The sequence below is a fragment of the Chrysochloris asiatica genome, unplaced genomic scaffold (genome assembly GCF_000296735.1).
Source record: "Chrysochloris asiatica unplaced genomic scaffold, ChrAsi1.0 scaffold00005, whole genome shotgun sequence".
Classification (NCBI taxonomy): Eukaryota; Metazoa; Chordata; class Mammalia; order Afrosoricida; family Chrysochloridae; genus Chrysochloris; species Chrysochloris asiatica.
The window spans coordinates 17,876,790-17,889,530 of record NW_006408523.1 but is presented as its reverse complement, the minus strand read 5'-3'; the positions used below and the strand labels follow the sequence as shown (position 1 = coordinate 17,889,530).

At 42.3% G+C, this 12,741-nt stretch overlaps 1 protein-coding gene across 1 annotated transcript in view; it reads right to left on the bottom strand.

Annotated features, from left to right (window-relative positions):
* The window catches only part of ABCC4 (ATP-binding cassette, sub-family C (CFTR/MRP), member 4), a 357,151-nt gene that overhangs the window by 251,363 nt on the left and 93,047 nt on the right, over window positions 1–12,741 (bottom strand). Inside the window, exons 5-6 of the mRNA XM_006832001.1 lie at window positions 2,092–2,181; window positions 416–579 (exon numbers count right to left, since the gene is read on the bottom strand). Coding sequence (XP_006832064.1) covers window positions 416–579; window positions 2,092–2,181 — 254 coding nt within the window. The remainder of the gene's footprint in view (window positions 1–415; window positions 580–2,091; window positions 2,182–12,741) is intronic.

Here is a 12,741-nt window from a genome sequence, read left to right as displayed (position 1 = left end):
AGCCAGTTGCCACTGAATCGTAGCTGACTGATGCTGCCCTCGAGTGTGAAGAGTTCCACAGTGGAACTCCGCTGATTTTTCAGAAGTAGATCAACAGACCTTTCTTCTGAAGAGCCTCTGGGTGGAGCTGAACCTCCTAATCTTTTGGTCAGCAGCTGCCTGTGTTAACTCTTTGCACCACTCAAGGACTACCAATTCTGCTGAAGGACACTCTACTTATGAAGGCTACGGGGCCTGAAGAGCTTGCAGGGAAAAGCTTCACTTTTCCAGTTTTAAGATTAGCCTTCAGCGTTACCCTGGAGCCCCAGTGGCTAAGCCTGCAGCAGGTGCATCAGGAAATCAAGTCACAATTAAAGGCAGGCGTGGACATTCCCAAATACACGTCACATATTTCTCAAATCAGCATTTCTCTTACCGCAGTGACGAGAACAACTTCCCGATGCAGCTTTGCAAAGGCAGAAGAATAATTAGGACTGCCATTCCAGCAAGACATGAGATTCCAATCTCCATCCAGAGAAGGGCAGTCACGGCGATGGCCTGCAGAGGTCCTGCCCATAGAAAGTGTAAAAATATCGTTACCTTAAAGGAAAAAGACAAAGAGTTTTTAGGACTGTATGAAAACAAAACCAACATGAACTAAGTACAGAAGCTATGTGGTCAACAGGAACAAACAGAAATTGCCACCCACCCACTTCCATCGAATTGACTCAGACTCACAGAGACCCTGCATAGGGTTTCCAAGGCTGTAGGTCTTTACAAGAGCAGAAAGCCTTATCTTTGCCCTGTAGACCCACTGGTGGGTCTGAACCACAGTCCTTGTGGTTAACAGCCCCAGGTTTATCCTACAGTGCCACCAGGGTGCCTTAGAAATCATCACAGTGGGTTTTAAACCTGGTGTGGCGCTGTGGGTTAATGCACTGGACTGCAAAGTCAGTTTGAACCACAAGGTCAGCAGCCGCTTTTTGGAAATCCTATACAGGGTCACTATGGGTTGGAACCAACTCCAAGATACTTAGCAACAACAACAAAGCAAAAAACATCAAGAATCTATTGCAGAAGATACCCTTCATGTGCAACAAGGGACAGACTTTAGGTAACTTGGCCAGCAGAGTCATAAAAAAGATATTGATTGTATTCCACAGAGGAGTTCAAGGCTTCCTCAGACTTTAAGCTCTTTGCCACAAATCTCAGCCCCCATTCCCCTGGGAATTCCCAGCACCCCAGGAAGGCTCACATTTTGGTGCCTACCACATTCTCCTAGTATGGCGCTATAAATACAAGCACTGGACTGCTAACTGCAAGGTCAGAGGTTCAAACCTACCAGCTGCTCCTTGGAAACCCCACACTCACAGGGTTGCTATGAGATGGAACTGACACCACGGCACTTAACAACAACCACCACCACATTCTCCAGGGAAGAAACCAAGTAAGGACCTTGATTCGTGTTTGATGAATGCACAGTTGAATGAGCAGGGGTCCTAGTGCAATAAGGAAACCTGACCAGGAGCTAGAGCCATGTGATCTGTCCATGACGTACAAGCAAGAGAAGAACGTGTAAGATAGAAGAGACTAAAGGGACCTCTAGCTAAGAGCCAGAACTGTTTACCTGCAGCTTCCTTGTGCATGAGGTAACGTACAAGGCACAAAGACAGCAACAATCAGGCAGTGAAAACTCTACCCGGGCACAGTTCTACTCTGACACACACGGGTCAGGATCAATTCAAGAGCAACTGACAAGCTGGCTGATGCGCAAATTTGGAGAAGAAAGACGACAGTTCAGGAGGTGAAACTAATGCACAGTGCTAAGAGTTAAGAAAGCAAACTATGTATGTCTGCCTAGTTATCACGGGCTTATCATTGAACTATGTTGCAGGAAATGTTAGAAAAATAAAAGTCTAAATGACAGAGCAACACATATCATTAATTCCAATCATACACAAAACAAAGAAAGATCTGGATTAAAAACAGAAATACAAAATACCCTTTGTCTTAAATCCTCAAAAGAATCTTGGTCTGCAATAAAAACTTGACATTTCAGTAAAATAAAACGGAAAGGCACAAGCCGAAGTGGACCACTAGGCTGAGGCTTACCTGATCAAACTTGTTCACATCATTGGACAACAGATTGACAATCTGGCCCGTGGTGGTCTTCCCCATGGCGGTGTTACTGAGATGAAGTGCCTGAAATAAAAGACAGAAACAGTTTTATTCCCACCGAGATACTAAGTCGCCCTTAGGAAACAGCAACAAAACTGAGCACATTCCCAGGAATTCTTGAGAAGTCCCGAGTGGCACAGACAGGTCACACACACCACTGCTGCTAACTGCAAGTTTGCAGGTTCAAGTCCAGCCAGAGGCATCTCAGAAGAAAGGCATGATGATGTACTCCAGAAAAATCAGCCACTGAAAACTGTATAGAGCACAGTTGTACTCTGACACACGGGGTTACCATCAGTTAGAACTGACTCAATGGCAGCAGATTTGGGCCGGGGCCTTTGTTTTGCGTGATTTAAAGATGGCCAGCATGACTTCTCTGAAGACCAGAGCACTTTAGCCTTGCTCTACGTATGCTGTAGCACGCTTGGTGGACGGACAAGGACAGAAAGAGGAGTAGGAGGCAGAAGCAAACTCCTTACCTCGTGTATGTGTGTGTGTGTGTGTGTGTGATTTGGACACACAAAAACATTTAATAAGTTGATGCCTGTGAGTCAAGCAATGCAGTTTTGAAACAAATTTTCTGAGAAGCCAGAAGGTGTCTATGGTGAACAAGTAGGGAATTTGGTTTGTAAATCTGGAGTCTGTCATTAATTCTATGAGTGATGTCATCCACGTCCTTTATATACTTAGGGTCTTGGTTTTCTCATGCTGTGAATGGAAGGAACACTTCACCCTGCCTAGACCATGAGAGTCAAATGACAAGCATTCACACAGCGAGGACAGGAAGTTTTCCAGGAGGTATGATGACTGCTGATCACTTGGGCTTTCCTGGTTCTAGAGGTCATTCCTATGAAACTGATGGTCTACTCCTCAGTCAAATAGCTGTAAGAAGTTCAATTGGCCAGAGTTATGTGACAAATATATATTCAATGTCAAAAAGGAATAGCTGCTAAGTCTGTTTAGGTACAATCAAAAATCTCATGAGATTTAGTTGCTTGGTTTAGAGGTTTAAGGTCATAGCTTCATGGGCCATCCTAGTTAATTGATCTAATACCATGTTTAGTGCTTCTGTTCTATTTATTGCTTAGTTTCTGGAGTCTTCAAAGCCTGCAAGCAGCCATCCACAATACAACAATCGGTCTTTATTTGTCTAGAACAATTGAGCGAGAAGGTGAGCTAATGGAGTCTTCAAAGCCTGCAAGCAGCCATCCAAAATACAACCACCGGTCTTTATTTGCCTAGAACAACTGAGCGAGAAGGAGAGCTAAGGAGGAGGGAATGGAGCATCGGGTTAACTGACACCGTACACACTGCCTCCTTGGCCATGAGATAAGAAGAACTGGATGGTGCCTAGCTACCATGTTGAGCTCTATCTATATATCAACATGCTAAGATTTAACTCTATTAAGACCAAATTGAAGAGAAATTTGAAATGTGGTTGCTGTTGCTGTTATGTGTCACCGACTTGGTGCTGACACACAGGGAAACACTGCCCAGTGCTGTGCCAACCTCACCATTGTTGTTACATTTGAGCCCATTGCTACTGCCACTGTGTCAATCCATCTTATTGGGGGTCTTCCTCTTTTTCACCAACCCTCCACTTTACCAAGCATGATGTTCTTCTCCAAGGACTGATCCCTCCTGATAATATGTCTGAAGTTTGAGACATGAAATCTGGCCATCCTGGTTTCCAAGGAGCATTCTAGTTGTGTACTTCCTCCAACACAGACTTGTTTGTTCTTTTGGTAGTCCATGGTACTTTTAATATTCCATGGTACTTTTAATATTCTCCTCCAACACCATAACTCAACTGCATCATCAATTCTTCTACAGTCTTCCTTATTCACTGTCCAACTTTCACATGGATATGCAGTTATTGAAACTATCATGGCTTGTGTCAAGGCATATCTTAGTCCTCAAACTGACATCTTTACTCTTCAACACTTTAAAGAGGTCTTGTGCAGCAGATTGGCCCCATGCAATATGTCATTTGATTTCTTGACTGCTGCTTCTGTAAGTGTTGATGGTTGCTCTGAGCACAATGAAGTGTTTGAAAACTGTAACTTTTTCTCCATTTATCTTGATGTTACTTATTGGTCCAGTGGTGAAGATGTTTGTTTTCTTTACATTGAGGTGGAAACCATAACAAAGACTGTGATCTTTGATCTTCATCAAACATACAAATTTAAGAGAAATGAAGTCTTGATACATGCTGCAATATGGATAAGGCTCAAAGACATGCTAAAAGAATAAGTTAGTAAACTTACGGACAGGGAGCTAATTATTAATGGAGGAGGAGCAACTTGGAAAAGGAGGATGCATATGTAATTCCTGAGACTGCAACTCAAAGAATGTAATCAATGTCACTGTGATTATATATGTAGAAACTGTTGAGTTGGTAGATGTTTGGCTGTTATGTTTGCAACAACAAAATCAATCATCTTTTAAAATGAGGAAGAAATTAAGGCATTTTCAGTTCAAAGTATTATAGACTACAATCTAGTCATGTGGCACCCTCACAATGGTTGTGATGTTTGAGCCCAGTGCTGGAGTCACTGTGTCAATGCATCTCCCTGGAGGTCTTCCTCTTTCTCGTTGACCTTCTCCTAAGCGTGATTTCCTTGTCCAGGGAATATGAGACGAAGTCTCACCATTGCATTCCAGCTGTACTTCTTTCAAGACAGGTTTGTTCATTTTTCTGGCAGGCCATTATCTATACAATAATTTCTGTCAAAATCATGGTTCAAAGGAATCAACTCTTCAGTCTTCCTTAGTCACTGTTCAGCTTTCACAGCATAAGAGGCAAGTGAAAAGACCACAGCTTGAGCCAAAGTGACATCTTTTCAAACAGACATTTTTAATGTCTGTTGCAGCACATTTTGCCAATTCAATGAGTCATTTTGATATTGTGATTATTGATTATGGATCTCAATAAAATGAAATCCTTCGTAATTTCAATAATTTCAGGTTTCTCGTAATCACCATGCTCCTTATTAGTCCAATTGTAAGGACTTCAGAGGTATAATCCATTACAGAAGACTATACAGTCTTTGATCTTTTGAGTAATATCAGAACACCCCAACTAAAAAAAAAAAAATCATGAAGGTTATATTTCTGGCTAAAGTGAAATGACATCACATAGAAACCCAGACCCACAGGAGGGCCTAGCCTCAAAGAACTCCACTGCCATGGAATTCATTCCCATTCATAATGACCCTATATATTAGGAGTTCTGGTAGCACACTGGTTACGAATCGGGCTGTCAACCGAATTCAGGGTCAGCAGTTCGAAACTAGCAGCTGTTCCACAGGAGAAAGGTGAGGCTCTCTGCTCCCATAAAGATTTACAGCCTCGGAAACCCTGTGCAGGGTCGCTATGAGTCGGAATTGACTCGATGGCACATTATCACCACCACCACAATGACCCTATGTAGAGTTTCCAACACTATAAAAATCTTTAGGGAAACAGACAGGCTCATATTTCTCCTGTGGAGCAGCTTTGAACCCACAGTGTCACCAGGGAGCCTTAGAAGGAAAAAAGAAGAGCCAAGGAGCCAAATATGTGGATAAATATAAAATATATATATAAATATAAAAATATATATAAACCACTATATTGTTTTTCTCTTAATTTCTTTGAAAGACATTAAAAAGCAAAAATAGTATCATTGCTATTAATGGGGTTTATTGTGCATGTAGATATATAACATACAACAGCAAAAAGGATGGCAAAGAGTAATAAAATTGTACTATTGTTTCCTTCCTGTATTTTACGCAAAGTAGTCCAGTATAATTACTAGAAAGACTATTTAAGTTAAGGATGACTCTTTTCAATCTAAGCAATGTGAAAAAAATACATAGTTTTAAAAGGGCATAAAGCTAAAAAAGTTAACTGAAAAATTAGAAGGGAAGAACAAAAAATATTCAATTAATGCAAAAGAAGATGAGAATGGAGAAAAAACAAATGAGATAAATAGAAAATAATTATCAAGGTGAGAGGCTTAAATTTACCTACATTGATAATTGCATTAAATATAAGTAGACAAGTCTTTTTCAATTAAGACCAGAGACTTTCCAAAATGTATTAACAAAAAGCAAGCTCCAACTACACCAGAGATGCCCTGACAGGCTGAAAATAAAAGGATGGGGAAAGATTTGCTGTGCAAACAGTAAGTATAAAAAAGGTGAACACACCTACACTAACATCAGCCAATGAAAATTTCAAGATAAGGCCTATCACCAGAGATAAAGAGAAACATTTCGTTATAATGGACGAGTCAATTCATCACCAGTGAATGGACACACAAAACAAAAATCCTCCCAACCAAGCCAACAAATAACATCATGATGAACGGAGAAAAGATTAAAGTTGTTAAGGATTTCATTTTCCTTGGATCCACAATCAATGTTCATGGAAGCCACAGTGAAGAAAGCAAATGACACACTGCTTTGGATAAATCTGCTCCACAAGACCTCTTCAAAATGCTCAGGAGCAAAGATACCAGTTTGCCGACTGATGTGCACCTGACCCAAGCCATGGTTCAATCACCTCAAAAGCATGTGAAGACTGGAAAAGAACTGATGTGATTGTGGTGTTGGGGAAAGAATATTAAAAGTACCATGGAATTCCAGAAGAACAAACAAGTACAGCCAGAATGCTCCTTGGAAGTCAGGATAGTGACCCTTCCTCTCACATACTCTGGACAGGAGAGATCAGGCCCTGGAAAAGGACATCGTGCTTGGTAGAGGGTTAGCAAAAACGAGAAAGACAACACTCCTCAACAAATCAGACAACAGGACGGCGCAGGACGGGGCAGTGTTTCATTCTGTTGTTCGTGTTAAGTTGAAGCTGACTGGAGAATACTTACTAACAACAGATGTATATAAACCTAATTACAGAGCTTCACAATATTAAAAACAAACAAACAAACAAAAAACCTAAAGGAAAAACATAGAACTCCACAATCATTGTTGATTTCAAATCCCCTCCCCTCTCAATTACTGATACAAGTGCACACACACACATACACACACATACAGAAAATTTAAACAACACTATTAAATAAATGTGTGGCACTTTAGGATAATCAGTGGACTGCTAACCTCAAGGTCAGCAGTTCAAATCCATCAGTCACTCCTTGGAAACCTTACATAGGGTCGCTATGAGTCAGAACCAACCAGGTGTACCTAACAACAACACTAAACAACTGAGTCACTGAGTGGTACAAACAGCTAAAGCACTTAGCTCTAACCAAAAGGCTGGAAGTTTGGGTCACCCAGAACTACCTCAGATGAAGAGACTGAGCATCTGCAGAAAAACCAACCATCAAAAACCCTATGAAGCACAGTTCTATTCCGACATACGTGGAGTTGACATGAGTCAGAATGGACTCAATGACAACTGGTGTTTATTCAGCCAGCTCAATCTAGCATTTATGTAAAACTATACCTACAACTGTTTATTCAGGAACAAATGGGATGGATACCAAGACAGACCTCATGCTGAGTTACAAAACAAAGTTACAAAACAAATCAATATACTTCTAAAGTTAGCAATGTTTCAGAGAATATTATCTGATGGTGGTGGTGGTGGTTATGTGCTGTGGAGTCGGTTCCGACTCATATCGACCCTGTATAGGGTTTCCGAGGCTATAAATCTTTACGGGAGCAGAAATCCTCATCTTTCTCCCACAGAACAGCTGGTAGTTTCGAACTGTTGACCTTGAGGTTCGCAGCCCGATTCGTAACCACTACACTACCAGCGCTCCTCAAAAATATATGTTGTTGTTGTTGTCAGGTGTCATCAAGTCGGAACCGACTCACAGCGACCCCATGCACAGCAGAACGAAACAATGTCCGATCCTGGGCCAACCTCACTACCGCTGCCACACTTGACACCATCAATGATGCCACTTGGCCGATCCATCTCGTTGGGGGTCTTCCTCTTTTTCTCTGACCCTTACCCAGCACGACATCCTTCTCTAGCGATTGTTCCCTCCTGACAATATGTCCAAAGTATGAGAGGCGAAGCTTAGCCATCCTGGCCTCCAAGGAGCACTCTGGTTGCACTTCTTCCAAAACAGATCTATTGGTTCTTTTGGCAGTCCATGGCACTTTCAGTATTCTCCTCCAACACCACAACTCAAAGGCATCAATTCTTCTACGATCTTCCTTATTCACTGTCCAGCTTTCGCATCCATATGAGGTTATTGAAAATACCATGGCTTGGGTCAGGCGCACCTTAGTCCTCAAGCTGACATCTCTGCTCTTCAACACTTTAAAAAGTTCCTGTGCAGCAGATTTGCCCAATGCAATACGTCATCTGATCTCTTGACTGCTGCTTCCATGAGTGTTGACAGTTGATCCAAGAAGAATGTAGTCCTCAACAACTTCAATCTTTTCTCCGTTGATAAGAATGTTGTTTATTGGTCCAGTGGCAAGGATTTTTGTTTTTCTGACATTGAGATGCTGAGCAAATAATACGAGAAGCTGGGTTCTATGAAGAAAAACGTGGCATCAGGATTGGAGGAAGACTCATTAACAACCTGCGATATGCAGATGATACAACCTTGCTTGTTGAAAGTGAAGAGGACTTGAAACATTTACTGATGAAGATCAAAGAACACAGCCTTCGGTACGGGTTACATCTCAATGTCAGAAAAACAAAAATCCTCGCCACTGGACCAAAAATATATAAGTAAGGTATAAAATATTGCTACTAAGGGCCCAGCTTATACACACATGGGTTTATTTCAAACAGTATGTGTGGCGCTGCAGGATAATGCACTGAAGTTAAAGGTTGGTTTGATTGTAGGACCAGCAGTTCAAACCCACCAGCTGCTCCTGAGAAACCCTATATAGATAGAGTCTCTACGACTTGCAACTGACTCAATGGAGCTTAACAACAGGAACAACAACAAAACTACACCTTTGAAAAAAACTATCAAGATTACTCCTTCAGAGTCCCAAGAATCAGTCACCGTAACTTTCTAATCCGATCTTTCTACTTTTAATTGAACTGGTCCAGCAGATGCCCTCAGAAGCCACTGTTTTGATTAGACTTTTCTTTTTTCTTTTTTCATTAAGGACTTCTGGTGTGGTGCTATAGGATCAGCACTGGGCTGCGAACCACAAGGTCAGGAGTTCAAACCCACCCGCTACTCCTCAGAAACCCTATATAGGGTCACTATGACTTGGAACAGACTCGACGGCACTTAACAACAACAACAACGAGACTAAGTATATTACTAAGAGACCTTGTCTGCAGCCATCTACTGATCGCAGAGATACGTTTAAATATATTTTGTTTAGAACAAACCCATGCACGTATAAATGGGAACCCCAGTAGCAACATTATTTGACTTACCCTGATATATGCAGTTGGACATTACCTGAGCAAACCTTAAAGGATGCACACCTGTATAGCCAACAGTTAGAAATATTGTCCTTAAAAATATAAACAGTAGCAGGTGACATGGATTAAAAGTAAAGTTATGTCCTGAATTCCTCAGATTTCAAGGCTGCTGACACACCAGATTTCCTCCCACAGAGCTGGGAATTTTGACTTTGCTCTCAGTGGAAAGAGATGGCTGCACATCCTTCCCAAGACGAGCTACATTATTTTTTTAAATCTTTGCAAACTTCATCAATTTCACAGAGAACCACTTATCAAGAGGTTCTTATGGGAGAGTGTTACATTAATTCACATGTCTGAATAATAAGGAATTTGAGTATTTGGGTATTTTCATTGGCCATTTTTTTAAAAACCTTTCTAAATTTCTTGCAAATGTTTTTTGCCTTTTTAATTGGTGGACTTTTATCTTTCTTAATGATATTAAGATGCTCTTCACTTATTAAAGATATTAACCTTGGGTCTGGCATATACGAGGGCAAGTCAAAAGTATTGTCAACATAGCTCCAGTTCATACATGTACAGGTTTATTCCAAACAAAACATGTTGAAACATGTCTCTGCGACTAGTGGCTGGCTACACACAAGTTCTCTCAGTCATACATTTGTCTCAATCTTCTTGTTGTTGTTGTTGTTGTTAAGTGCCATCGAGTTAGTTCCCACTCAGAGTGACCCTGTATAGAGTTTCCAAGGAGCAGCTGGTGAGCTCGAACTGCTGACCTTGAGGTTCAAACTGACTTTTCAGTCCAGTGCATTAGCCCCCAGAGCCATACCAGGGTGCCAGCAGATAAAAAGGTCCAATCAGAAGCAGTGGCTTCTGAGAGGATCTGCTGAGTCAGTTCAATTCAAAGTAGAAAGGTCAGCTTAGAAAGTTATGATGATTGTTTTTTGGGACCCCAAAGGGATAATCTTGATAGATTTTCTCAACTCTATCCCTAGAGACATGACCCCATTAGCTAAGGCTGTCCACTCACCAAGAGGTTCTCACAGGAGAGCTGGTCTTCTCTCCAGCTGGTTTAGCAGACAAGGTGACAACAGCCAGCTGGACCAATTAGAGCACTCACCTGAGCCATCCACAGAGGCTGCTGCCTGGGCCACAGGCCACAAAGCAGCCCTGGGGAAGTGCCTCCAACACAGGTGTTCGTACAATGTCCAAATCACATAATGTCCAATTTCACAGAATGCATCATAGATAGTCGTCCTTATTCAGGAAGACCGTAGAAGAATTGATGCTTTTGAGTTATAGTGTTGGAGGGGAATATTGAAAGTGCCATGGGCTGCCAAAATAACAAACACATCTGTGTTGGAAGAAGTGTAGCCAGAGTGCTCCTTGGAGGCCAGGATGGCCAAACTTCGTCTCTCATACTTAGGACATATTGTCAGTAGGGACCAGTCTCTGGAGAAGGATATCATGTTTGGTAAGGTGGAGGGTCAGAGAAAAAGAGGAAGACCCCCAACAAGATGGGTTGGCCAAGTGGCAGCATCGATGGACTCAAGTGTGGCAAGGATAGTAAGGTTGGCCCAGGATCGGGCAGTGTTTCGTTCTGCTGTGCGTAAGGTCGCTATGAGTTGATACTGACTCGATGGCACCTAACAACAACATTATAGAGGGTGACTCACACCTGTACTAGCATCTATGTGGCCATGACACCCAGGGCTCCTAGCAGGTTTGTTCCGGTTCAACCCCCTGAAGCAAATTTGCCTTTCCATCCCAGATAGACTGAATCAGAATCTACACTTCAGTAAGATGCTACATTAGAATCACCTGAGGATCTATAGGAATCAGCTGAAGAAGTGCATACAGGGACATGGAACGAACATGTATTACCTATTTTGCGTTTGGAACTTATTTCCTGCTTCCTGGACTTAACCCTGAGAGTTGAGTCTGTCATATAATGTGGCTTCCTGGTTAGCTGAGTATTACTGCAACAAACAACTATGAAGAGTATGTTTAGCTCACTTGAAGCAGAAAAACTGCCTGTATTTTTCCAATACCGTTGACCAGAGTTGCTTAGCAATGTTGCCACACCTCCTTCCAGCCACTGGTTTCATAAGCTAAAGCTGTTAATCTCTATTTGTGAGAGGAGGACCCAGACACAGCCTACCATGCTCCTTGTCCATTCAATGGGGACGCCTCACAAAGGCAGTCAGGCCCTATCTACATTCTACACAAGAAATGAGAAGCAGTGGGGGGAAACAAAGTCCCGGCAAAGCCAACAGCTCTGTCACTTTCTGCATCTGCCAACTCCAATGCCCTTTACTTTTCTGAGAAACTGACTTTCCATGGCTGACACAAAGATGGTAACCTGCATAAAAAGTTCTGTAACCTAATGAATAATTTGGCCACCTTGTGTCATTACCCCATTATGCCTTTCTGGGGTAGAGGGAAGCATGGAGAGAGTCAATGAGCCAGGCCCTGGCCTGCCCTGCCCTGCAGATAAGGAGTCCTGGTCATACTGAAGGATAAGCACTGGGCTGCTAATCACAAAGTCAGCAGTTCAAACCTACCAGCTGCCCCGAGGGAGAAAGATGAGACTCTGTTTCTATAAAGATGTCTAGTTTGTAGGGAGTTGCCAGGATGGCAGTGAAGTGAATGGCCCTGTGGAGAAGTGGGACTCTGAGCATGAGAGCCACAGTGCAGACCCCAAGAACCACTCCAAAGACCTCTGACTTCTGCTCTGATACCAAGTGAGAAGTCAGATAACCTAGACTCATTCGGAGGACTCTTCCACATTTCCCTTACTGCAGAACTGTAAAAGGCCCAAGAAAGGGCTCCTCTGAGGCAGCCATGAGCAGCTAAGGCTGCCTCTCCAATGTTTTGAGAATCCAGACCCTGAAGAATGAAGCGCAACATAGAACATGACCAGGACCCCGGCAACTGTTAGAAAGAGCATCCAACAGTCAACTGGTAGGTGTCCAGTAGTAGTGGTTGTTGTTGTTGTTGTTGTTAAGCACAGTTGAGTCGATTCTGACTCATAGCGATCCTATATAGGATTTCCAAGAAGTGGCTGGTGGATTTGAACTGTCTTCCTTGTGGTTAGCAACCAGCACTTATCCTACAGCACCATGCTACCTTACTGGTAGCAATGTTATGTAAAATTACCTCCCTTTTGGCTAAAAACAGAGAATAACAGAAAGATGTTTACCTGTGCTTTATTAACTATGCAAAGGCTTT